Below are 23,853 nucleotides of genomic sequence, written 5' to 3' on the forward strand. Positions count from 1 at the left end.
GCGGCGGGCCCGTGAGGAGGCGCGCGGAGCCGCCGCCGTGTCCGTCATGGCGGCGGCGCTGTCGGGGCCGCTGCGCCCCGAGCTGGCGCAGGCCGTGTCTCAGGCGCGGGTCCTGGTGGTGGGGGCCGGCGGCATCGGCTGCGAGCTGCTCAAGAACCTGGTGCTCACCGGCTTCAGCAACATTTACGTGGTGCGGGTCGATGCCGGGGCGGGAGCCGGGGCGGGCGGGCGGGCGGGCGGGGGGAGGCCGAGCCCGGGGCCGCGAGTGCCGCGCGGGGGCCGCGGTGTCGGCGGGGCCGCTCCGCCGCCGCGGTGCGTGCGCGGTTTGAAAGCGCCCCGGCCCGCCAGAGCCGCCGCGGCACCGCCGGGCCGGGCGCCACAAAGGGGCCGCGGCCTGCGCGCCATCGCCGCCCCCCTCAGCCCGGGCTCCCGCCGGGCGCGGGAGCTCCTCCTTCCCCCGCCGAGCTCAGGCCCCTTCCTGGCGAGGCCGAACGTCCCCTCGAGCCCGCGGGTGGAACCGCCCGGGAGACCGCGCTGTGCCGAGCTCGCTGCCCCGCGATACCGTGAAAGTGTTTAGTTGTGCCGAGTGCCGCCTTTGCCGGTGCTGGGGGCGAGGGTCCGGGGATGAATCGCAGCGAGGAACCCCCGGGAGAGGTGAACTGTGCTTGCAGATCCCGGGAGGTAAACCCGCCAGCGCTGGCGCTTCCCGCGGGCTCCTGCTTTCACTTTTGCTTCCAGATATTAATCTGTGAACACGTGCGGGAAGGGCAGATGTGAGAGGGTAGTAATGAAAAGAGATCGAGAGAAATACTGTTGGTGAAACTACGATTGCGTGGTGTCCAGACCTTTATTGTAGTAAAGAAGAGCGCATGGTTTTACATCCAGCTAGAGCAGAGGTCTGCTTCCTTCAATACCTTTTTGGTAACGTGCCCAGGAGTCACATCTGAGAGTTTTGTGACAGGTTGTGAGGAGTTTGGGTTTGCAGCCAGACTTGTTGAGCATAGGAGCTTGTATCTAAAACCTTATCAGCTTCTAGATGAAAAGAATTACTGGTTTGCCTTGTTGTTCTTACAGCTTGGGCTTTCCTATTGGAATGCTTTTTAAACTTGTAGAATATGTTTAATTCCAAATTTTCCTTTTTGTTTGAGAGCCTGTCCAATTTGAACATTGCACCAGGGAAATAAATAACTGCAGAGGAGTTGTTCTGCACTGTTCCTCTCTTTTTTCCCCCGCTGCTCTGCTGTGTCAGTTATGTACTCCTGCAGTTCATCACAGCAGAGCCTAAAGCTCCTGGTTTTCCAGTTTGTCATTAGGCATAAATCTCATCGGGGTGTGCTTTTTGTTTTCCTTGTTATGGTTTGGGGGTTGGCATTGCCTTTGCAGGCTGACTGGGGGGACCCCATTAAATTAAATACACATTGGATCTGCCTTCATATGACAATATTGCTGGCAGTGTTTCATGCAACACATAAATAATGTTTTGATAACAGGGAACAGGTGGGTAGAAGACAAGGTGAGAGCAAAAGAAGATTTGTTACACAAAGAGGGAATTTGCTATTAGCAGAAGAAAGTGCTTTTGTCAACGTTTGTGATATTGTTGAGAGTTTTCCTCAGTTATTAAATCTTAACAAAATTGAACATCTGAAAATACTTTTTATAAGTAAGTTGTGTTTTTTTTTAAAGAATATTAATACTAAAATAAAATCAGTAGTTTTGTATAGCAGACAACTAATTAATATGTGACTTAAGTATAGTGTTGAAAGGCATACTCTTGCCCTGTGAATGAAGAAGAAAATTATGTTTTTTCAGATCCAGGTCTGAATTAAGAGCATGAGTAAATGTTGTTAAGTGATGATGCCTTTTCTTCCAGGTTACCAAAATGGGAGCAGTGTAGTTGTTTTATAAGTGAGCCGTGAAATTCTCATCATTCTTAGCTAGACTGGAGCTTCTGTTGAGGTCTAGTGGTCTCAAGTTTTCCCTCTGGAGAACTCCCTTTGCTCCCTTTAATTGTAATTCTTGTTCTCAGCAGGAGCTGATGTTGCTTGTCATCTTCTCCAGTTGAAATATTCAAAGCTTTCTGGGTAGTGAAGGTTTTAACAGAGTTTTGCACTTTATTGTTTTCCCTTGAAGTTCTTGGGCTTTCTGGCTGTGGACTAAGCAACCTGTGTCTTTTGAGGAAGGAACAGAGGTAGAAATGTGAATTATGCAAATACTATTTTCATGAAAAGAGACAAGGCCATGAGTAGTTACTGTGTTACAGTGGTAGCAATGTTTACACTCTCAGCTCTAGAATATATTTTCAAAACGTTGTATCTTTTTGTTTGCTCTGTATGCACGGGTGCTTTTATTAACTGTTCAAATAAAACTCTGTAGCAATTGCAGTTTTTAGTATGTTAAAACTTAGTCCTTCAGTTGAAAATACTCCCTTGAGAAAAGAGGTAGATTAATGCTGGGGTTTGGATCCCTCGTGCAGAGGTGTTCACTGAGTGTGTTCACTGAGCTTTTTTCATAATTCAGGTTTGGTCAGTAAAGTCAGGAGCTTGTGAGAGCAGCCTGAGCAGGTCACGTTTAACCTTCACACTGCACAGTCTGAGTGCTCTCTGGGTAGCTGAAGGTGTTACTGTGCTGAGTATGTCAGCATTACCTGTGGGAATTTGGGAGAAATATCTCTGATGTATCTCAGAAAAATCTCTGAAATATCTCAGAAAAACTCTCACTCTCCTCATTAAAATGTTAAGGACAGGAGAAGACTTCTAACAAGAGTTGTTGGTCAAAGGATCTTTAATTGCACAAAAAGTAGTGGTAACAAAGCTAGGAGTAAATGTCAAAGTTCTAGTTAAATCTTAATTCTTGTGAGGGCTAAAGGTACTGGAATTTATGCTGTTCCTGTGTATATATTAATAAATGTAAGCATAGCTGTTAGGGAATTGCAGTCATGGCATCCTTTGTGTGCTCTGTGCTGTATGTTTTTAAACTTTTTGATTGTGTGATTGGATTTCTTTTTTTCTAAGTGGATTTCATAATTTGTTAATGTGCACTTAGGCAGTCCTGGGGACAGCAGTAGAAGCTTTGCCCTGCAGTGTGTGTGAGATGGCTGAGCAGCCCTTGATTCCCTGGTGGAGGTGCTCAGAGCCATGCTCTGGGAAGTGGAAGGACCAGTTGGTTTGGAGCAGCCTTTCCTGGGCCTGGGGCAGGCAGGGAGGGGCTGGCCGGACCTGTCTGATGGATTTCTGCATTTCCCACCCGAGCTTGTGCTGTGCTCCTCAGGAGCTGCTGCTGAAATCCTCATCCTGTGCCAGCAGGGCCGTCAGGGGTGACTCTGCTCACTGTGTGGGGCTGCAGTTTCAGCAGGGATCTCTGCAGAAACTTCAGAGGGATCTCAGGGATCTCTGCTCACTGTGTGGGGCTGCAGTTTCAGCAGGGATCTCTGCAGAAACTTTGTTCTCATGTAGTCCTGCACTTCTGCCATGGTCCCCTGTCAGCAGCCATAGGTGGCCACTTGTGCCTCTTCAGGTGCTGTAGGTCTGATGTGACACCTGAAAGGGCTGAGAAAGGGTCTGTAAAGTTTCTGCATTTTGGCCAATTGTCTTTTCTTCAAACTGTGTTATTGGTTTTGTTCCTTTTGTTCCTATGAAAGTGAAATGCCTCTCTGTGTTTGTAGATTGATTTGGATACTATTGATGTCAGCAATCTCAACAGACAGTTTCTGTTTCAGAAGAAACATGTTGGAAGATCAAAATCACAGGTGAGGAAAAAGTCAAAGCTCAAGCTCATTACTCAGTATTATTTTATGGATAGTGTTAGAAACATGTCACAATTTAGTTTCTGCTGGGAGGAGGTAAGTGTTGGTTGGCTGATCATGGCTATCCACAACATTTCATTATTAAAGTATTTAAATTTCTTAAGGTAGTCAACTTACTCAATACACAGCTGGTATCAAGTCTGTCTTTTAGAAGGAAGGAAGAAATAATAAGTGTTTTTTTTGTTTTCTTTTTTTGTTTGTTTTGTTTCTAGGTTGCCAAGGAAAGCGTGTTACAGTTTTGTCCAGAAGCTAATATTATAGCTTACCATGATAGCATCATGAAGTATGTTTGGTTTTAAGCTCTAATTACATGTTTGATTTGCAAGTACTGTGTTATTTAAATGCTGCAATGGTGTGCTTTAAGGTATTTTACAAAGCTTTCTCAATAAGGAGAAATAGCTGTAAATGTGAACTACCATGCACTTGAGTGGGAGTGTGGCTTTTGCATGGGTTTTAAGCTCTGGTAGTAAGCTGTAGAAATTTGTTTGTGTCTGTTTTTCATTTTATTTGCAACATTTGCCATATGAGTTTCTACTCTGTAAGGATGTCCTGAAGTCTTGAGCAATAATTAAATTAAGAGACATGTGAATCTTGAGTCTGTGATTAAGAAAATTAAGTCCTCTGTGTGTGTGTGTAGGTAACTGTCATTTATATATGCCCCAAGCTGTTGAAATTTAGTCTTTATGATCTGCAACCAATGAGTAGAGTACAAGATTATGTAGGGTTCCATTATCTGTTCCCCATGTTTTAATTTATATTTGCCCCAGCTTGTAAAAAAATTAATATTCTGTACCATGGAGGTTTGAACTCTGATGTTGCTATTAGCCAGTGAAACACTGACTCACTGCTTCCTTCTCCTGAAACTGTTAATCCTGTTTCCTCTTTTCTCTCTCTTCTTCTCCACCTTCTTCTTTAAGTCAGAAAAATGCAACATAAAGATAACTGAAGTGTCAGGATTTAAGGTCCCATATGTTGGCTCCTCAGGGTATGGCCACACAGTCAAACCAGTGGAGCTGTCACAGCACAATGAATTATGCACTGTCTGATGAGCTGTGGTAATTACAGTGTGCATGTTTTAGCTACAGCTGATGGTTTTTAAGGTCAGTTACCACAGCTCAGCCAATTTACTCATTAGGTCAGAGTAGTTTAATCACTTTCCCTTGTCTGCCCGTTTCATTGGTCAAATTAGTACTAATTGCAGTAGCTTCCTTCCAGCAGCATAAAATTCATGCTTTCACCCAGCTTTAAAGTGGGTGGAAGACAAATGGGGCAGTCAAAGGGTAGCTAAATTTATAAATGTAAAAAATGTGTAATTTATCACGTTGGCTGCATGTGTAGAGTTTCTGTTGTGCAGTAATAACCAAGAGCTTGGATGTGCCATTTGAAATGTTGTTTTTGTTTTCCATAGCCCTGACTATAACGTAGAGTTCTTCCGCCAGTTTACGTTGGTTATGAATGCTCTGGATAACAGAGGTGAAGTTTTCACTATGATTTTATATTGCACATGTTGCTTGCTCCTTGCTGCAGTGTCCTTTGAATAACAAGCATCCTCCTGCCCATCTGCAGCTGCACTAAGCCTCGTGGGCTTTGCTAGAGGCTTGAAGGGGTGGTTAGTGCTTCTGCAGGTGCTCTGAAAGGAAATGTGCACTGCTAATTCTGCTTCATGGGAACTGCTGGCTACTGTGGGTACAGGGCAGCTGTAGTCAGCTGGTTTGCTGTGTTCATTAATGTCCATGTATCTTCTGAGAGTGGGAAATGGGGCTTTGTGAAAATGGTGTAGTGCTCTATAGAGAAACAAGGTATGTTAAAGATAAGTGCATAGGATGCTAGTTTGAATTTGGAGAAGCAAAACTTCTTTTTTCTTAACTATTCAAATTTTTTCTTTAAAACCCTCTTGATTTGCAGCTGCCCGTAACCATGTGAACAGGATGTGTCTGGCTGCTGATATTCCTCTTATAGAGAGTGGAACTGCAGGCTACCTTGGACAAGTAACTGTTATCAAAAAGGTTAGGTGGGGTGTCACTCTTGGCATTGGCTATTTTAGACAGCAGGGAGTGGGTGTTTGGAGATAAAGTTACAGCTCATCTGTTAATAGCCCAAATGATCAGTAGCCTTCTCAGAGTGACAAGTAAATGCTTCATTTTTCACCAGGGAGTGACAGAATGTTATGAATGTCAGCCTAAACCAACTCAGAAAACTTTCCCAGGCTGCACCATCCGAAACACGCCCTCGGAGCCTATCCATTGCATTGTGTGGGCCAAGTATTTGTTCAAGTAAGTGACTTCTTTAAAGAAACAGGTGCTATGCTTCATTCTTTTGGTTTCTAAGCATACAGAGGAAGAAATAAAATTGACACACTTTAAAAAAAAATTATAATGGATTTTAAATTCATTTTAAATTGATTTAGATAGATTATGGTGAAAAACTCTGGTTCCTTGTCCTGGGTGCTGGGGTAGTTATAAAGATGGAAGGTTCATTAGTATTTGGGCCTTGCTTTAATAGCACAAAAAACCTGGCAGAGTAGTTTGGCGCAGCAGTGTAGGTTGAGGTTGCTTTATTATTCATCTTTGTATGAAGTAAGCACATTTTTCAGTTTAATGCATGTTTTAACAAGTTTGTTGGAATCTTGGATATCCTAGAGGTTCTAAAAATGCATTTAGTACTGCAGTGTAAATGTTAGGCTGAATATTGGGTGAGCTGCTGAGTGAGTTATACAGAAAACTGTTTGGCTGAATTCATTTTTGTATTGGGTATTTTGTGTTGCCCGTGTTAAATCCACGTGTGATGAATCCCAACATGTTAAAAAGCAATGATAAAGTGGCAGTCTGTCTGAAAGCAAGAATCATAAAATGAATATATATCAATTAGCAAATGCATGAGTCTTTAACCACATATGCTGAAATTCTGGTCTTGTTGTTGTTCTTAATTATTATATAGCCAGTTGTTTGGAGAAGAAGATGCTGATCAAGAAGTCTCTCCTGACAGAGCTGATCCTGAAGCTGCCTGTGAGTGTGATATAAGCTGGTGGCTTACCCTGTTACTGAAATGCTCTGTTTCAGAGATTATGACTCCTTTCTGTACATTTCTTAAGGTTAGAGAGTTCAGCTCAATTTTCTTTAAAGAAGATTCTGTTTCTGGCCTCTGGGAGGCTTGTATTTTGAACAGAGTACTGAGTGATATTTGTGGTCACTCTGCATTTCCCACTCCTAGCTGAGGGTTTGCAAGGAAACTTCAGGAATTGTGTTTGAACTTTTCTAGCCTGCAACACTTCAGCATTAATCTACATAGGAAATATGTCCATTTTGAGTGATATTTTTATAGCTATTGATTATTTTTCTGTAAGGACAGTTATCATAGTTACTATGAGGTGAATAAGCATCATTGTTGGTTGCTTCTTTTGGATCCTTTGATAGATGAATGGACTTGGGAGGGGGAGCTTAGAGGATCCTCCGACTCTTCAAATTCTTTGAACATCAGATAGTGATCACTGGACAGGTTGTTCCTACAGGAAGTGCAGAATGAAATAGGTGAGTCTTAACAAGAGTGGCAATATAGTCACTTAAAACAATGGCTGAAGCAGTTGGCAGGTAGCAAATGCAATGCCACTTATTTAAGTAAAGACAGCAGGGCAGTCACAGAGTGCTGAGCTGGAGCCTGGTGTCTGCAGTGACAGACTGCCCACAGTCAGGGTGCTGGGTCACACAGGGTGGCACTGTCCACCTTTGACCCCAGCTGGCAGCTCAGCACTGCACAGCCCTCACTCACTGCCCTGCCCAGAGCAGGGAGAACCACTAATAGTGAAACAAATGTGTAATACTATTGATCACAGCTGGAATAAAGAGAGGGGCAATAAAACTCAAACAAGTGACTGCCCATTGGCCAGTGGCTGCTCAGCCAGTCCCCAGGCAGAGATCAGCCCCTCCCAGCCAACTCCCCCAGTTTCTGTGCTGAGTAGGATGTTCTGAGGTCTGGAATCTCCCTGTGCTCAGTTCAGGTCAGCTCTGCTGGCTCTGCTCCCTCCCAGCTCCTTGTGCTCCTGCTCACTGGCAGAGCACAGGAAACTGAAAAGTCCTTAACTTGGAGTAACCTCTTGGCAAGAGCTGAAACATCAGCCTGTTACCACCATTATCTCCTGCAGAATCCAAACCACAGCACCAGACCACCTACTAGAAAGAAAATTAACTGTCTCCCAGGCCAAACCAGGACATCCAGGGAAGAGTTAATGCAATATTTATAAGGGAAGTTGTCCCAGCAGGGCTCTGTGGGTCCCTGGAAGGAATCAGCAAGCCTGTGTAGAGTGTGTCTGGTTTAGGCTGTTCTGAATGTCCAGGGGGCAGCTCCAAAAACTGAGTGGAACCTGAGGGACATAAGCAGCCAAAGGGACAAAAAAGACTGAAGATCCTGAAATTGATAAACTACTTGAATGATGAAGGTAAATGGTGTTTAGAGGAGTCTCAGATGGGAGATGTGTGCTGTTCAGCACAGATGATTAGGCAAAGTCACTCAGAGTCAAAAAGATGAGACCTAACTTGAAAAAGTAGTAGAAAGCTTTGCAATACAGAATGACTGGGCAATGGTAGATTGCCATAAATAATAAATATGAAGCAGATAAATATGAAATAATGCAAATGAGGCGTTGGTGAAAGAGGGGAAACATTCCCAAATTTACACATAAAGTGATGGTCTCTGAGTTGATTTTTCTTATTTTGTCAACATGTTAATAAATAGTTCTATGAAAACATCAACCTGATTATGAGAAATCGTGATAGCAATTGTTGGATGTGACTGGGAAATAAAGAAAATTATTAGCATCTTTATAGAGATTTTTTTTTGCTTAAAAAGAACCAGAGAGAGGAAACCGATTTTTATGTTTGTTTTGAAAACCCAACCAAACTAAGACTCTTCAGCCAGAAAAGAGACTACTAAAAGGATGTGGTAAGACATTCCTGAAGTAGCAGTATTATGTGGAGAAAATTAGTGGGAAACAATTGTTATTGTTTCTGCCAATAAAGGAGTTGGGTGATACCAGGTTAAGTCGATGAGTTGCAGTTTCAGAGGCAAAGAGGAACAAGCCACTGTGCCTAATTCAGTTTTTATTGGGTGCTATAAAGCCATTTTATGGTCCTTGCATAGTTTTGGTAATTGACTCTGGGGGTAATATTTGGATAGGATTCTTTTTTTTTTCTTTTTTTTAATTTAAAATATTGGTTATCACTTTGTTAATAGGGGAGCCAGCAGAAGCAGAAGCCAGAGCACTAGCATCCAATGAAGATGGTGAGATTAAACGTGTTTCAACTAAGGAGTGGGCTAAATCCACTGGCTATGATCCAGTTAAACTTTTTACTAAGGTATGTTCTTTACACCAAATAAATGTCTTTATTTGAAATGCATGAGGTTCTTGAGCTTGGATATTTAATGCTAGCCATCAGTTATGTGTTGTGACATCCACCAGTTTTGTTGTTGTGTTGGTCTCTTGCAACATTTGCTTCTTTGAAGGATTCCATCTGCACCTGTGGAGATGGCTGCAGCAGCCTGGCCACTGCAGACAAATCTCCATGCAGTTACTTTTCATGGGAAAGGGTCTGTTTGACCTCTGGAATTGCACTGGGCACAATCAGAACCAATCTGATCACCTAAAAGCCATCAGTCATCTGTGCATTATCAGGCTCTGGCATAAGAAAAGACAAACTGATTTAGGAGTTTTTGTTCTAAATAGTACTGAAAATGGATAAATAGAGGAAATGGGCTTGAATGTAATGTTCATAGGTAGCAATAACTTTTCTTTGGAAATCCATTGGCATTGTTCATTCACTTGTCTCAGAGAGGGCCTACAAAGAACTGGAGGGATGGCTTCAGTAGACAGGTAAACCACTGTTTGAACTATTGGTTCTTGATTTTTCACTTTACTCCTCCCCAGATTAATCAGAGCTATGTCTGCTCTATGCAATGAGTGTTAGAGAGGAGGCAATAAGATTGTAGAATCTGTTTTTATGTCATTGAAAATACTGTCAAGGAGAAAATCAAAACCTCATCAATGTAATGCTGATTTTTCAGTGTCTTTTTCCCCCCCCTTTCATTTGATTTTTTTTTTCATGTTTCCAGCTTTTCAAAGATGACATTAGATATCTGCTGACAATGGATAAGCTGTGGAGGAAAAGAAAGCCTCCAGTGCCACTGGACTGGGCTGAGGTACAAAAGCAAGGTAACTGTCCCTCCTCCTACTGTACATTTGTAAATAATGCCTGCTGTTTATTAATGCATCTCTGTGATATTTACATTTCTTTTTACTGCCACAGTTGAGATCTGATAATGAACATATTAACTCTTTACATTTCCTGAAGATTTCAAAGTTTTCTCTGTATAGACAACACTTTCTCTAAGACTGTTTGAAGTTGTTGTTTTAGATGCTCAGTATTGGCTGTAGAAAATACACATTTAATAAAATTATGTCAGCTTATTCTAGGACACTTTACTGTAAGCCCTTATCTCATAAGATTTATCTCTGCAAGTTGTTTGGTTGAAAATTTATGTTTGCTGTAATTTGTGTGTGTTTAGGTGACTGATAGCATAGCTATAGTTGCAGTTTAAAATGCAGATTTGTTATAAAATGTTTGGGCTAGTGTGGGTTAAGGATATTGTTCTTCCATTTAGAATATACTGAATTCTGCTGAAATTGGAAAGTTATTTGAGAGAACTTCTGTGGAACTTACAAATATTCCTGATCTTATTTTTTTTCTCCTTTTCCCCAAAGAGCAAAACATACCTGACCAGCAGAATGAGAGCTCTGCAGTGCTGAAGGATCAGCAGGTTCTCAATGTCAGGAGCTATGCAGACCTGTTTTCAAAGAGTGTTAAAACCCTGAGTCTTCACCTGGCTGAGAAGGCTGATGGAGAAGCACTTATATGGGATAAGGTTGGTTTGCAATGTCTGAGCTCTACATGTGTAATGCAAGTGTTAGCTGGGCTCATTCAGTGTCCTTCAAAAGTGACACTACTGAACACAAAACTATCTGGCCCCTCATGGAAGCAGTTTCCATATGTAAACAAATTCATTCTTTAAACACTATGTTGTGTAACTCACTGAGGGTAGGGATTAACTGCTGTGGTGTGAATAACTTAATTCACCAAATTCTCCAGCTCATAAAAGCACAAATTCACAAGTATTTGTCGTGTTTGGATTTTTGAAAATACTTAAATAATGCAGCTTCATTTTTCCCTTTTCTGTTTCCAATACATGCTCTTAGGCAGGTGTCAGGAGCTGGGGGTTACTGAGGTTCTGAGCAATCAGCTGATGATGGGTGTGCAACACAAGTTCTGTTGAAGACAAGAATTTTCTCTTTTATCACCACACACAGTATCACTTCCAGTCAGTTATCATTTGGCATAAGAAATAGTCTGTAAATAGGGGAGGTGGGGGCAAAATATTAGAATATTACAACAACCAATAGTACAAACACTTCTTTCTGAAACACCCAGTGTTTGAAACTGATTCACAGTTAAAATTCAATGTTGAAAATGTTTGAAACATTGTAAGACTTAGGATTTAAACATTTTTATAATGTACAAGGCATTTTATTAGTACAGATATACTAATTTGCTACTAAAATACATGTTTAAATACTAAATATTAGTTAGTATTTAAAGTAGTACTGCTCTGAGTACATCATCTGAAAGAGAAAGTATATTGACTTTGAAATGGAATTTTGTACAGGGTTTTTTTTAATTCTGGTTTTTAAGGTTTTAGGAACCATGTGTAGCAAACTCTTTCCAATGAGTAATCTGATTTTTAAATGCTTTTTGTATTGACTTCTTTTTAGGATGACCCTTCTGCCATGGATTTCGTCACTGCTGCTGCAAACCTCAGGATGCATGTTTTTGGAATGAATATGAAGAGCAGATTTGATATCAAGTGTAAGGATAAAATGGAACATTGTTTTATTTAAATTACAATCTTCTTGTTTTCTTCTGCTGTTAAAAATCTGCATACTGGTTTGTTTTGCAGCAATGGCAGGAAATATTATCCCAGCTATAGCTACTACCAATGCAGTGATAGCTGGGCTGATAGTGCTGGAGGGTTTGAAGATTTTATCGGGGAAAATAGATCAGTGTAGAACGGTAAGTGAGAACAAAATGCTTTTGCTTTCCTGCTATTTCTTATTTGTTTAAAAGTTACATTTAACATTTTTTCACTATTATGTAGTTTTACTGTCCCTCACTTGTTGCTTCAGTAGATTCTGAATACGCTGGGAACGTTCAGTCACAATGAAAAGAGAAGTGCAGGTCTGAAGGATCAATAAATTCCTGTGAGTTAATAAAAATTTACAGCTGGATAGGAGAGAGAGGCATCACTTGCAGTGTGGCTGTTTGGTGTCAGAGCTGTTGGCAGGAGCTGCTCAGTCAGCACGGGCTGCACTGCACTGGGACTCCTGCTCAGCAGGCACAGCAGGGAGGATCTGGAAACAGGACAGCCTGTCAGACCAGGACAAGAAAGCTGCAGGAAAACAGGCTTTAGACATGCTGGTCATTCCAGAATAACCTGATTTCTTTTTGTCTGTCCTCAAGATTTTTCTGAACAAGCAGCCAAATCCCAGGAAGAAGCTATTGGTTCCTTGTGCTTTGGATCCACCAAATCCCAATTGTTATGTATGTGCAAGTAAGCCAGAAGTGACTGTGAAACTTAACACACACAAAGTTACTGTGTTGACACTCCAGGATAAGGTAAATCTTGAGCTACAGCTGTAGCTTTCATTTCAAATCTAGTTCTGTAAATTCTTAAAATTAGGTATTTGCTGTAGTATATTATACAATATATACAGTGTATTTTGACCTAGCATCTGCTGTTTATATTTACTATACATTTCTCTCAATGTATAGTAAATATAAATATAATTCTCTCTCTACAAGAAGAGCTGATTATCCAATATGCTTCTTATGCTTCTTGTCCATGTGTGTTGTATGTCTTGTAAAAGAATGTTTGTATTTTGTAAATTTTGGTGGTTCTAAAACCTATTCATATCTGAGAGCAAAAAAAAAGAAATTTGCATTTCAGTTGAATGTTCAGTAGCTACATTACAGTTGTAGTCACAATTGATTTGTAATTCTGTCATTTTATGAAGTATTCCAAAAATTTTCTAGCTTAAATGAACCTGTAAGTATCAGACCTCAAAATATAACAATTTTGTTTGTGGAAGTGAACAAAAAAGTGTAGGCTTTCAGTAGATGCCTGAAAATGAGCCAGAATAATAAAATCAACATAATGCAGGGTTCTTTTTTTAGTAAATCTTTTTAAGTCAGAGATTGAATATATTTTAATATATTTGTATTTTCAGATACTGAAAGAAAAATTTGCTATGGTAGCACCAGATGTACAAATAGAAGATGGAAAGGGAACTATCCTGATCTCTTCAGAAGAAGGTGAAACAGAAGGTATGTATGCTCCTGAGGGTCTGGGGTAAGAGTACACAAACCCTTGGAACAGACTCTGCAGAGCAGGTGTGTAGCAGATGTTGCAGTGCTCACCCTGTGCACTCGTATTTGAAGAGGGTTTGTGAGTGTTTGGAGTGGCTTGAGGACAGCCAGGGCTGTTGTGTGCGAGCTGCACGTGCAGCTCAGCTTTCCAGCACAGGGCACTGCAAAGCTGGCATGCCAGGATTCCTTTCAGGGACAGGTACCCTGCATTTGCTGGCTCATAGGTGCTGCTCTGCTCATGATGCCAAAAAGCACCTCCAAAATATTCCCAGATGCAGTAATTGTGAAGTGCTTAAACAGGATGGCATGAGGAGTAAATAAATCAAACATCATAAGTAGCTTCAACTCCTAATAGGCTTAAATGTCAGCTTTTAATTTAAATATAGCTATTGCATGTTAATCATATGTTCCTACATAAAAGTTCTGGAGTACTCCCTATTTATTCAGATGTAAAGATCTTTCTGTAAATAGCTCTGTACACTGCAGGTTTTTACTGTTTTTGTAGCAAATAACCACAGGAAATTATCAGACTTTGGAATTCGAAATGGCAGTCGACTACAGGCAGATGACTTCCTGCAGGACTATACTCTGTTAATCAATGTGCTTCACAGGTAAGGATTCTGAAATCAATGTTTTGTGTACATACAGGGAATTTTTCACTCACAATTTAAATACATCAACGAATTTCAAAGATTAAGCTGCTGAAAGGAAATATAGAGGCAAAAGAGGAAAGGTTATTTTTTATGAAATTATAGTTTAAGGGGTTTTGTCTTGTGTCTTTTTTGTTGTAGTCTTGTTTTGTTGTGGTTTTGTTTTTTATAACAATAACTGAAAGAGGTTTATTTCAGTAATTTGTTGTTACACAACATAAGAATACATTGCAAAAACAAATTAACATTTGGGGCAACCAACAAGCAAGAAACTGGCATTTTAAAAAAACCCTAAAATTTAAAAAGGCAAAAAAGCCCCAGCCTGCTGGGATAATAGATCCTCTCCTTGCCTACCTGTGTTCAGAAGTCCCTCTGCACTCTCTGGGGTGTGTATTGAACCCTGGGCAAGTAACAGACACACACAGAAACTCACACTGCATGTTCAGTGGGAGGAGGGCTGTGCTGTTAAGGAAGAAGGACAAGCTCAGGCAATGGTTTTTCTGATTCCTAAGCATTTGGAGTTGGTAGCACTGGGTGGAATAGTGTTTAGGAATAGACAAAGCATAAATCATAAAAGAGGACTGAACAGATTTTTCTCTTTTTCAGTATGTTTTCTCATTTTGTCACAGTTGCAGTGTGTTCTAATACTTGAATAGGTTGTTTTTTGTGTAAAAGACAGGATTTTATTTTCTGGCTGTTAAAAAGCATGTGTATTTTTCTGCAGTGAAGACCTAGAAAAAGATGTAGAATTTGAAGTTGTTGGTGATACCCCTGAAAGAATTGGCCCTAAACCATCAGAACCAACATCCAGGAACATTAGCAATGGTAGTGATGATGGAGCACAACCCTCAACATCAACAGGTAATCAGCACTAATCAATATTAACCAAAACAGTCCTTCTCTAGTGCAGTCCAGTTAAAGTTGTCTCCAGTTGTGTGATTTAACTTTGCCAATGCACAGTAAAAGGCATTTAAGTTGCCTCTCTGTATAACTAATACTAAATAGAAAAATGCACATTTACAATTTTTACAAAGAGCACAAAAGGTACAGAAGTTTCTAGTACATACACTTTGAAATTGTTACTTACATGGTGTTCCTTTGCCTGTAAGATATGTGCACAGATTTAAGACACAAAGTATGTAGTCCCTTCCCTCTTGTTTGAGGGAAAACTAAATTTTAAGAGTATTGCTAAAATTTCCTAAAAATTGCATAATTTGATAAGTTTTTCCAGTGAATTTGTGTTTAAAACCAAACAAAATCCACTAGATGTCTTGAAAGTTCACATTTGGCTCTCCCCTTCTTCATACTATCCATTGTTATCCTTTAGCTCTGTAAGTCTGCTCACCCTTCCACTTCTCCCTGTCTTTGAGACTTCTCTCTCCTGGAATGTGGCCTCTCCTGGGTTTCTGCTGAGTGCAGTAGGGCAAGGAGAGGCTGCTCTAGAGCTTGCTGTGTGCAAAACTTCTTTTCCCAGCAACTGCAGCAACTACTGCAGACAACAGCAATTCTTTGGCCTTGTACATGCAAAAAAAAGTCATGCTAACTAATGCATTTCCCATATTTTTGGCTTATTGCAGTATTTTCCACACCTGTATTGAAAAAGGAATACCAGTGTGAAAACCATATTTTATAGTAATTTCAGGGACATTAAAGATACTCTTGTGTGGATGTGACAGTCTGGTCAGAGAGAGAGAAAGCTAGATAAACTTTCCCATTAATTGGTCTGAGGGAGCTGGAGAGAAAGAATTGTAAATAATCTGCAGGTGGTTTTTAACAAGGTTTTCCCATAAGGTTGTTTACCAAAAGGGTGGTTTCTTAATGAACCAGTGGTGATGGTGTTTTGATTAAAGGACCAATCATGTCCACCTGTAGTGAACTAGAGTATAAAAAGGAATGGGTTCCTAAATAAAATTATTATTAACTTCTGGGAATGCCTGGAGTGTGTCACTCGTTTATCCGTGTCATTTCAACGGTGACACTTGCAGTGTCATGGCAAAGAATGTGGATAAAGAATGGTCCAATTTTTATGTAGGAAAACTGCTTTGAGAGTAGACTGCATCCATTGCAGGATCCATTTGAATCCCAGGCACCTCTTTTGCAGCTCCAGAGCAGGAGGATGTGGTGATTGTTGACTCTGAGGACGAAGGCACTTCCAGCAACGCTGCGGATGCGGAGGGCAGGAGCCGCAAGAGGAAGCTGGAGAAGGGCTGTGAGTGTGGGGGGGCCAAGAGATCTCGGGCTGAGCAGGAGCAGGATGACCTGATGATCGTGGAGTCTGAGGATGAGGGGGCTGCCAGCAGCCTGGGCGAGGAGGAGAGCAGGAGCCACAAGAGGAAACTTGAAGAGAAAGGGTGCGAGTGCGTCGGGGCGAAGAGCGTGTGCTGAGCTAAGAGCAAGATGAAGAGCATTTGGGGAACCTCCAAAGGCCCCTTGGCAAAGTGATTCACATAATGTCATACTGTAACAGCAAATTGTGCTGGGATGTGAAAAATGTCCAGAACTAGACTAACTCTAAGGCCTTGGTTCAAGTGGAAACCAAATTGCTGGCTGAAATAATTGGTGTGTGTTTCTCTCGATGAAAAAGCTCTCGTATCAATAGACTCAGAAAGGTTTTTCTGTATTCCATATATTAAATGTAGTGGAAACGTAGTCTATGAATACCTACAGATAAGTATCTACCTAAACATGAAAACAGCATGGTATTTTTGTGTAAATACCTTTTAGGTATTATACAATAGGACAAAAAAACCCTACTTTTGTTTAGTGAAAGGGCCATCACCAGATGCCCACATTTTAAGCAATTACGTTTTTTATTTTTCTGTGATTACCTTTAAAGTTTCCCAGCAGTGGCCTGCCTGCATATTTGCTTATCCCTTTCTGAGGCCATGTTGCAAGTGTGACTGCTCCACCTCCAGCATTCACAAAATCACAGATGCTTGAAAAATAACATTTCTAGCCTAGTCCTAAACATTTTTCACACTCTGAACAAGTAAAGAAAATCCAACAAAGCAAATTAGTGCCACGTTCTAACAGTGTTCTTAAACATCAGCTGGCACTATGTACATTACTGTAAAACTGTTAATTTACTCCAGTTTTTCAGCTCGTACTGCCTGGTATGTCAATGTAAGAAGCAAATTTTTGTGTATTGTTACAGTTTCAGGTTATTTATATTTGATGTTTTGTAAACTCAGATACTACTACTATACTGTACATCTGATGGACCAAATAAATAACATCTGAAATACTTGCTATATTTGCTTGCACAGTCCAAAATTATGCTGACTTATGGGATTTTACAATGTATAGCCTTCAAAAATTACTGTATTATTTCCATTTTTCTAAACATAACCTAGTAGTACAGAACTTAAGCTTCACTTGTTTGAGGTGAAAGGGGAATTTTTTTAATAAAACTTTTGTGAATGTTTTTTTTTCCTTGGACAATCAATTATTGGGCTCTTCAGCTGCAGCAGTTGCACCACCACACACACACACTTTCACCACATCATGCCTTCAGAAGGAAGAAAACTGATTTTATACATTACACCTTGTGTGTAGGACAAAAGTGTCATGTTTAGAATCAGTGCCTTAAATCCTATTGCATTTGTGTTGCTAACTCTCAAAAAACTGTCACTGTTGGTTTTCAAAATGCAATAATTGGCCATTTCTGTCACTGTACCAAAAGAATCTCCCACTTTTGTGCCAGGGACCCAAAAGTGCTCCCAGTCCTGGGTGAGTGTGCAGTGAGCCTTACAGAGCACAGCAGTTGAGCAGCAAGGTTTAGTCTGTTCCAGTTTGCAGGCTGAGAGAATTGTAAAGCAAATGTGAGTTTTACAGGAGAGTGTTAAAAAACAAAGGCCAGCTCATCATTGTGGTAAAATTGCCAATGCTGTGCAAGACAGCTTCTACGAGGCAATTAATGTTTTATTTCTTCTTTTAGGCAGTAACAGTCATATGCAGTGGCTTGTTTGGAGGCATAATAGTTCACAGTGAAATCCTTTTGAATGAGTTGCTGCTTGGCTGGCAGGAGTGAAGACTGAGGTAAAGATGTAAATAAGGTGTTAGAGGAAGGATTGCAGTGCTACAGTGGAAAACTTCTTGCCATAAACAGGTGAAGCATGAGAATTTAATGTCTAATGACATCTTCCAAAAATTAAGGCTGACATATTTTGGGTTTAATCTTTATTAAAAATAAAATTACTGCTTTATTTCACTTTCTAACTTTTTTTTTTTTTAAAAAACACAGTAGAGAGTATAATCCTGGTAACCTGGTTTTACTGAAGTTGAGAATGTGAGTTGGAAGTTGAGTGGAGTATGAGCTGGGCTGAAATGTCCCTGACAGATTCAAAGGTGAAAAGAACCAGGGGGGTTCTATTCTGTGTCCCTGGCTGCTCCCCAAGTTATTGCTTGTTTACTGTTCTTAACCTGTGCCATCATTTGGTTTGCAGCATGAAGGGCCAGAATGGGCTGCACAAGGCATGGCCTGCTGATGTATTTGGAAGGTGCAGTTGTGCTGCTCCTGCCTGGGCAATGCTCCTGAGAATGCTCCTGCACCCCTCCTGTCACATCCTTTGCAGTGAAGCATTTGTAATGTATTTCCTTTCCACAGGCTGCTCCCACAGAACATGGGACAGCTCTTGGCTGCTCTGGTCAGTTCTTTGCAAGTTGGGCAATACAGAATGAGCCACTAAATGCAAACTGCTGCTGTGCAAAATGAAAAGCTGCTTTTCAGAACTGGTGGAGTATGTGTCCTTAATTGGCTGCTAGGCACCAACATTGTATTAATGTAGAATCTTCCAGCTTCAACTTTCCTTTGCTCTTTAGAAAAAAAAATAAAAATGGAAGTGTTAATTAAGTTTTCAAGTAATTAAAAAGCCCTCCATTTTTCAAATGACTATTTGTTCAACTCCTAATAGCAGGAATGGTCATATGGAAGGAGGTACTGTTGCAAGGCACAAGATCTAAATGTTAAAATGGAGGAGAAATTCTTCCCAGTGCTTTGGCTCAGCAACCTAATGTAGGCTCTGTCTTCACTAACAATTTTGGAGCCCAGCTCATTAAATCAGTCTACAAACTGCTATTTGCAGTAATATAAATTGGCTCTGCTGTCACACAGGGTTTTCAAGTTGTTTGCTTATAGTCATGCAAAATTCTCTAATGCAGATAAGCGTTTCTGGCTGCTTTTATAGAGACAATTCTTGATGCTTGCATTTTTAACTTAGTGAATTTGAGTGCCATGTATGGACAAGAAAATACAGACTATTACAGAATGTACCTAGTGTGCATGCTTTTAATTCAATATCCCTTTTCTGCAGCAGAGCATGGAAAGGAATATTGACCATTAATGATTGACAGCAGTTAACCAGAGATTCATGAAGCTGTTCTGAGGGAGGGTGAAGGAATTCCCAAAGCATTGAATCACCTTGATGAGGCAAATGATAAAGATTCAGGAGAAAGAGCTCTGGGGCCCTGGTGACAGCCCTGTGCCAGCCCATTTCCTAAAGAGCCACTGCAACTTGTAGGTGACCATTTAGTGTTTGTGGTGCCTGTGTGTGACATTTTAGCTTTATGAAACCATTCCATAGCTGAACCACAGAGAAAGGTGCATCCTTTCCTGGCCTCTGGCCTCTGACAGCTGGGAGCAGACTGATGTGCCATTTCAAGTTCTGACCTTTACAACAAAGACCTCTTGCTAACCATTTATTAGATTTCAGAAGATAAAATCAGCTTGTATTCAGTCTGTACATACCACTGATACCTGCTTCAAACCTTACTTCTACTGCCCCAAAATTTTAAATTTGGGTTAGAAAACTGAATAAACACAGAATTAAGGGAAATAGATTTGGTGTTGTTCTGTTTCTGTGGTAGACATATTTCTTTTCTTTGCAGCTAAAAGGACAAAAAAACCTCCATTTTGTGCATCTAAAATACAGAATGTGCAAGAAAGCAGGAACTAGGATCAGGATAATACAGCAAATTGTACACTTGTCAGTTATCTGTTTTTTGCTTGCCTGAGATTGTTTCTGGAATGACTACAGGAAGCTTATACCCGCAGACAAATGTACATGAGAGAGAGGCAATGCTTTGATTTGGAGGCCTTGATGCTTTTTAGGGGAGGAACAGGATGAAGTAATTACCTGTACTTGTAGATACAGCTTGATATCTGTTATATTGAAAGAAGGTAATTGCTGTGTAGATACTTGTTATCTTTATCTCTCCCACTGGCAGTCTCCTTCACTCTTATGAGAAAAGGTTAGAAGTCTGCAGAACAATTTCCAGAAGAGAAGATACTTATGGAATTGCTCTGCCAGTCCTCTTCAGCAGCACTTGAGGATACCTGCAAAGGTTGAGCAATTCCAGCCCTGCAATCCTGGAGGAGACAAACCCCCAGCAGCTTCTGTGGCAGCACTTTGGCTTTGGAGGTGTGGGACTGCCACCTTTGCTGCTGGGTAAGTGCAGGGCCAGACTGGGACACAGGGCTCACTGGACTGCAGCATTACTGGGGATTTGAGAGGAGCCACGAGCTGGAGAGTGCAGAGGATGCAGAGTGCAGAGACCAGGCTGGGTTAGTTACACATGGAGCAGCTTCATCCTTGCACATTTGTTCATCAGTTTCAGTTAATGAGTAGCACCTCTATAATGCCTCTAAAATACAAAGAAATGGAAATGTAATGGTGTTCTCAACAGACCAATGTCCTCCTCCTTCTGAAATGAACCTTCTCATCCCAGCTGAAGTGTGTTGTGCTGCCAGGTCAGGAGGTCAGTGCTCGTAGCCTGCCTCATTTCTTTAATGGGTATGAAGAGGCACATGCAGTCAGGCTGATACTCCTCACACCAGAGCAGAGGGGGCTGTGTGTCTGGCAGCCTGGCCCTCATGCAGTGTTTCTGTCCTTCATTCAGTGACTAATGCTCTCAGATTCCTTTGCTGGATGAAGGTTTGCAGGGTTGCAATCAGGATTTCTTTTTATTGCATCAAGAGAAAGTGTAGCTCCTGCAAGTCTCTGAAATCAGAAGCTATATAACTTCAGACCTCCTTAAAAGTACTAAGTGGGTGCACTGCTAACTGAGCTGGCCAAGTAAATGAGGGATTTATGCAAATGTAGTGGTTGCTAACTGATTGCATTGGAATATACAGTGACTGTGTCCTGTGAGTGCAAGGAATTATGGCCAGTGCCCTGTGCAGCTCCAAAGTATGAGCCCCTAAACTGTGCTGGACAGAAGTGTGATTATCTGAAATATGTAAGAGAAGTGGAAGATGGAGCTATAAAAGAAATAAGATACATATATGGTGCATTAATCATAAGTGCTTGGACAGATGTTGTCTGTCTACCCCAGCACGTTCACAAAGCGCCTGTTGTGACTGGAATTTTACAGGGTCTGTCCCAAGCTATGTTTGTGCAGCACAGTGAATAGCTGCAGTTGCAGTGAATAAAAAGAATGTAAAAAATGTTAAATAGTGTTTTATTGCAGATTTAGAATGAGAAATGACCTGTAAGCCTGCAGAGTGGTGTTAGTCAGAAATATTTTAAATAGTTGTGCCTAGCAAGGGCAGCCATTCAAATACAGTGTGTGCTGTCTGCCAGAAGATGGTGCCCTAAAACACACTCTACAACTGCAGTTTTTAGAAGCTGCAATCAACTGCAAATGATAATTTTAAAATACAGGTCAGAACAGAGTGATTTGCAAACAAATCACCCAAGTCCAAATACATATTAATATCCAAACTTCATATTCCAAAATGTTGGCTTATACGTAAAAGTATTACAACACAAATTAACATACAGGATCCAAATATGCAAAACAAACCAATATAAACCCAATACAGCTACCACTTCAAAGAAAATCAAAGCTTCAGTCTCCCATCCCAACATATAAACACTTCTTTGCATAATTTTTTAATTAATTTCACAACTTTTCTTGGGTTTTGTGTTTGTTTGGGTTTGGTTTTGTTTTTTCTTTTTTCATCAGACTTAAAACAGACCAGAGATAAAAGAATAATCATTTACGTTCCTTACCAAGAAACTGATCCATTTTAAAAGTGGAAAACAGGTGTAATTTCATTGATTTCTTAATGCTGGAGGCAAAGAAATAAATTGGAAAAAAGCAGGTAGCATCCAGTTCAGTAGGCAAATCTGCAGAGCAGCTTCAGAATGCTCAGTTGATGAAGTGAGACAAAGAACTCCCTCCTGCATTGTGTCAGGTCTGATATAACACACACACACCACAACACAAGTCGGGGGATTTTTGCCATTGTCTTCACCCGAGCTAAAGTTTCCACGGGGAGCTCTCACACTGACAGCTTCCCTGCCTGGTTGGTAATGAACTGTTTGCAGCTCGGGGAAGCAAAGGCCAGCAGAGCTGCAGCCCTCCCTGCCTGCTGGCTCGGGTGCTGCTCCCTTCTAGACACTGGCAATGCCAAGGACCCCGAGAGCTCTGCCTGGGAGGCCTGGCCAGCTGATATTCACAGATCAATGACTCCACCTGGCTGTGGAGTTATTGTTATATTTTGTTCTCTTTAAGTCTTAGACAATGGAGTTTATTTAACAGAAGCAGCTGGCTTTCCTTAATGTCTGATTTACTAAGATAACTTAAAATCAGGCATAAGGATAACCACACCAAACCATGACATGAAGTTCAGCTTTAATAACACTCCCACAGCTCTTGTGCTCTTAAGTTGCAGAAGTGTCAGTCTTTTTGCAGTATATACATGTTACTGCTGGTTGCTATAATTAAGCAAGTATTTTGAAAATTAGGTAGGGAGAAAACCACATCAGGATTGTCAAGCTGTAACTACCCAGTATTTTGGATTTTCACGTATCTAACTGTGAAGCAAACGATGGGGCTGCTCAGTACAACAACAGCTTTAACTCCAGCCTTTGTTTGCACAGCCTGGTACAGATGGTCCCTCTGTGAGCAATGCAGCAGTGCTGTGTGTGCTCTGTACCACTGCAAGCACGTTTATTCCACCTGTATGGCCCACACCTGGGGCTGTACTGCAGACAAATGAGTTTCTTCCTGTGTGTGACAGAAGAACAGCTCCCTGGTGAAGAGGGGCCAGAAGCATTGCCCCTGCAGCAGGTACAAGATGGGAACACGGGACCAGGATGTCACTCACCAAGCATAAGCTTTCTTACAGTAAAAGTGAGTGATTTTTGCCATTTGATCCACACTGCTTACTAAAAAGGGCCATTTCCTTAGACTCCCCTGTATGTTTTTCCCATGAGTTCATACCCAACAAAGTCCATGCTTTCATGACTCAAGTACCAATAGACTTAGTGCAGAAACCTGCTGGCAGCAGAACCAGCACAGAAACTGAGTGGCCTCAAAAGGCAGAGCAAGGGCAGATTTGTGGCTCAGAAGGACAGAGCTACAGAAGGACACTGTTGCTCTAAGTGTGAGCTGCAGCTTCAGCTCTGCAGTTCCTGCTGTAGGGATACCTGCCCAAAAGGCTTCTTCACATGAGCACATGGCAGGGCTTCCCAGCATGTCCTATCCTCTCTGTCAGATTAGTAATAAAGCTATCAAATGTTGTAAGGTTAAATAAAAAACCAACCAGACAAAAAAAAACCAAAAAACCAAAAAACCAAACAAATAAAAAAACCAAAACAAAAATACAAAAACAAATGAAAAACAAAATAACAAAAAGCAAACAAAACCCCCCAAAATAAAACAAGATGCCCTTAAAACAGAGTACATTTTCTTGACATGTGCTCTGATGGGCCAACCTCCTCCCAAGCTGTGCATGAGCTTCTCCCAGTTTCTCAGGAAAACAGCCTTACAAAAACGGACACTAAGTGGTGCTAAGTCGGTAACAGGAGAGAACAGCCTCACGCAGGCCCCAGGAACGATGGAAGGAGTACACTGTCTGCAGCAGTACACTGGAGGGCAGCAGGTCATGAGGTGCCCACTGCCACAAACAAACTTCATCCCAGGTGGG

The 23,853-nt window shown here is 41.2% G+C and overlaps 1 protein-coding gene across 1 annotated transcript; it reads left to right on the forward strand.

The window, feature by feature from the left end:
* Positions 1–11: 11 nt before the first annotated feature.
* On the forward strand, positions 12–17,343 carry UBA2 (ubiquitin like modifier activating enzyme 2). Its single transcript, XM_071440218.1, has 17 exons — positions 12–190; positions 3,662–3,745; positions 4,015–4,085; positions 5,211–5,275; positions 5,708–5,808; positions 5,954–6,075; positions 6,740–6,807; positions 9,029–9,150; positions 9,905–10,004; positions 10,554–10,714; positions 11,619–11,712; positions 11,804–11,916; positions 12,364–12,519; positions 13,131–13,227; positions 13,775–13,880; positions 14,644–14,780; positions 16,021–17,343. The coding sequence occupies exons 1-17, from the start codon at positions 47–49 to the stop codon at positions 16,302–16,304; spliced, it is 2,025 nt and encodes a 674-aa protein (XP_071296319.1). The 5' UTR covers positions 12–46; the 3' UTR covers positions 16,305–17,343.
* The last annotated feature ends 6,510 nt before the right edge of the window (positions 17,344–23,853 follow it).

Source organism: Agelaius tricolor, unplaced genomic scaffold, assembly GCF_023055355.1.
Source record: "Agelaius tricolor isolate 1412-34295 unplaced genomic scaffold, bAgeTri1.0.p SCAF_15, whole genome shotgun sequence".
NCBI classification, from domain to species: domain Eukaryota; kingdom Metazoa; phylum Chordata; class Aves; order Passeriformes; family Icteridae; genus Agelaius; species Agelaius tricolor.

Coding starts and splice junctions, on each gene's coding strand:
- UBA2 (XM_071440218.1), top strand. CDS start 47: ATGGCGGCGGCGCTGTCGGGGCCGCTGCGCCCCGAGCTGGCGCAGGCC. Junction 5,276..5,707: donor GAATGCTCTGGATAACAGAG/GTGAAGTTTTCA, acceptor CTTGATTTGCAG/CTGCCCGTAACCATGTGAAC. Junction 11,713..11,803: donor GAGCAGATTTGATATCAAGT/GTAAGGATAAAA, acceptor TTTGTTTTGCAG/CAATGGCAGGAAATATTATC.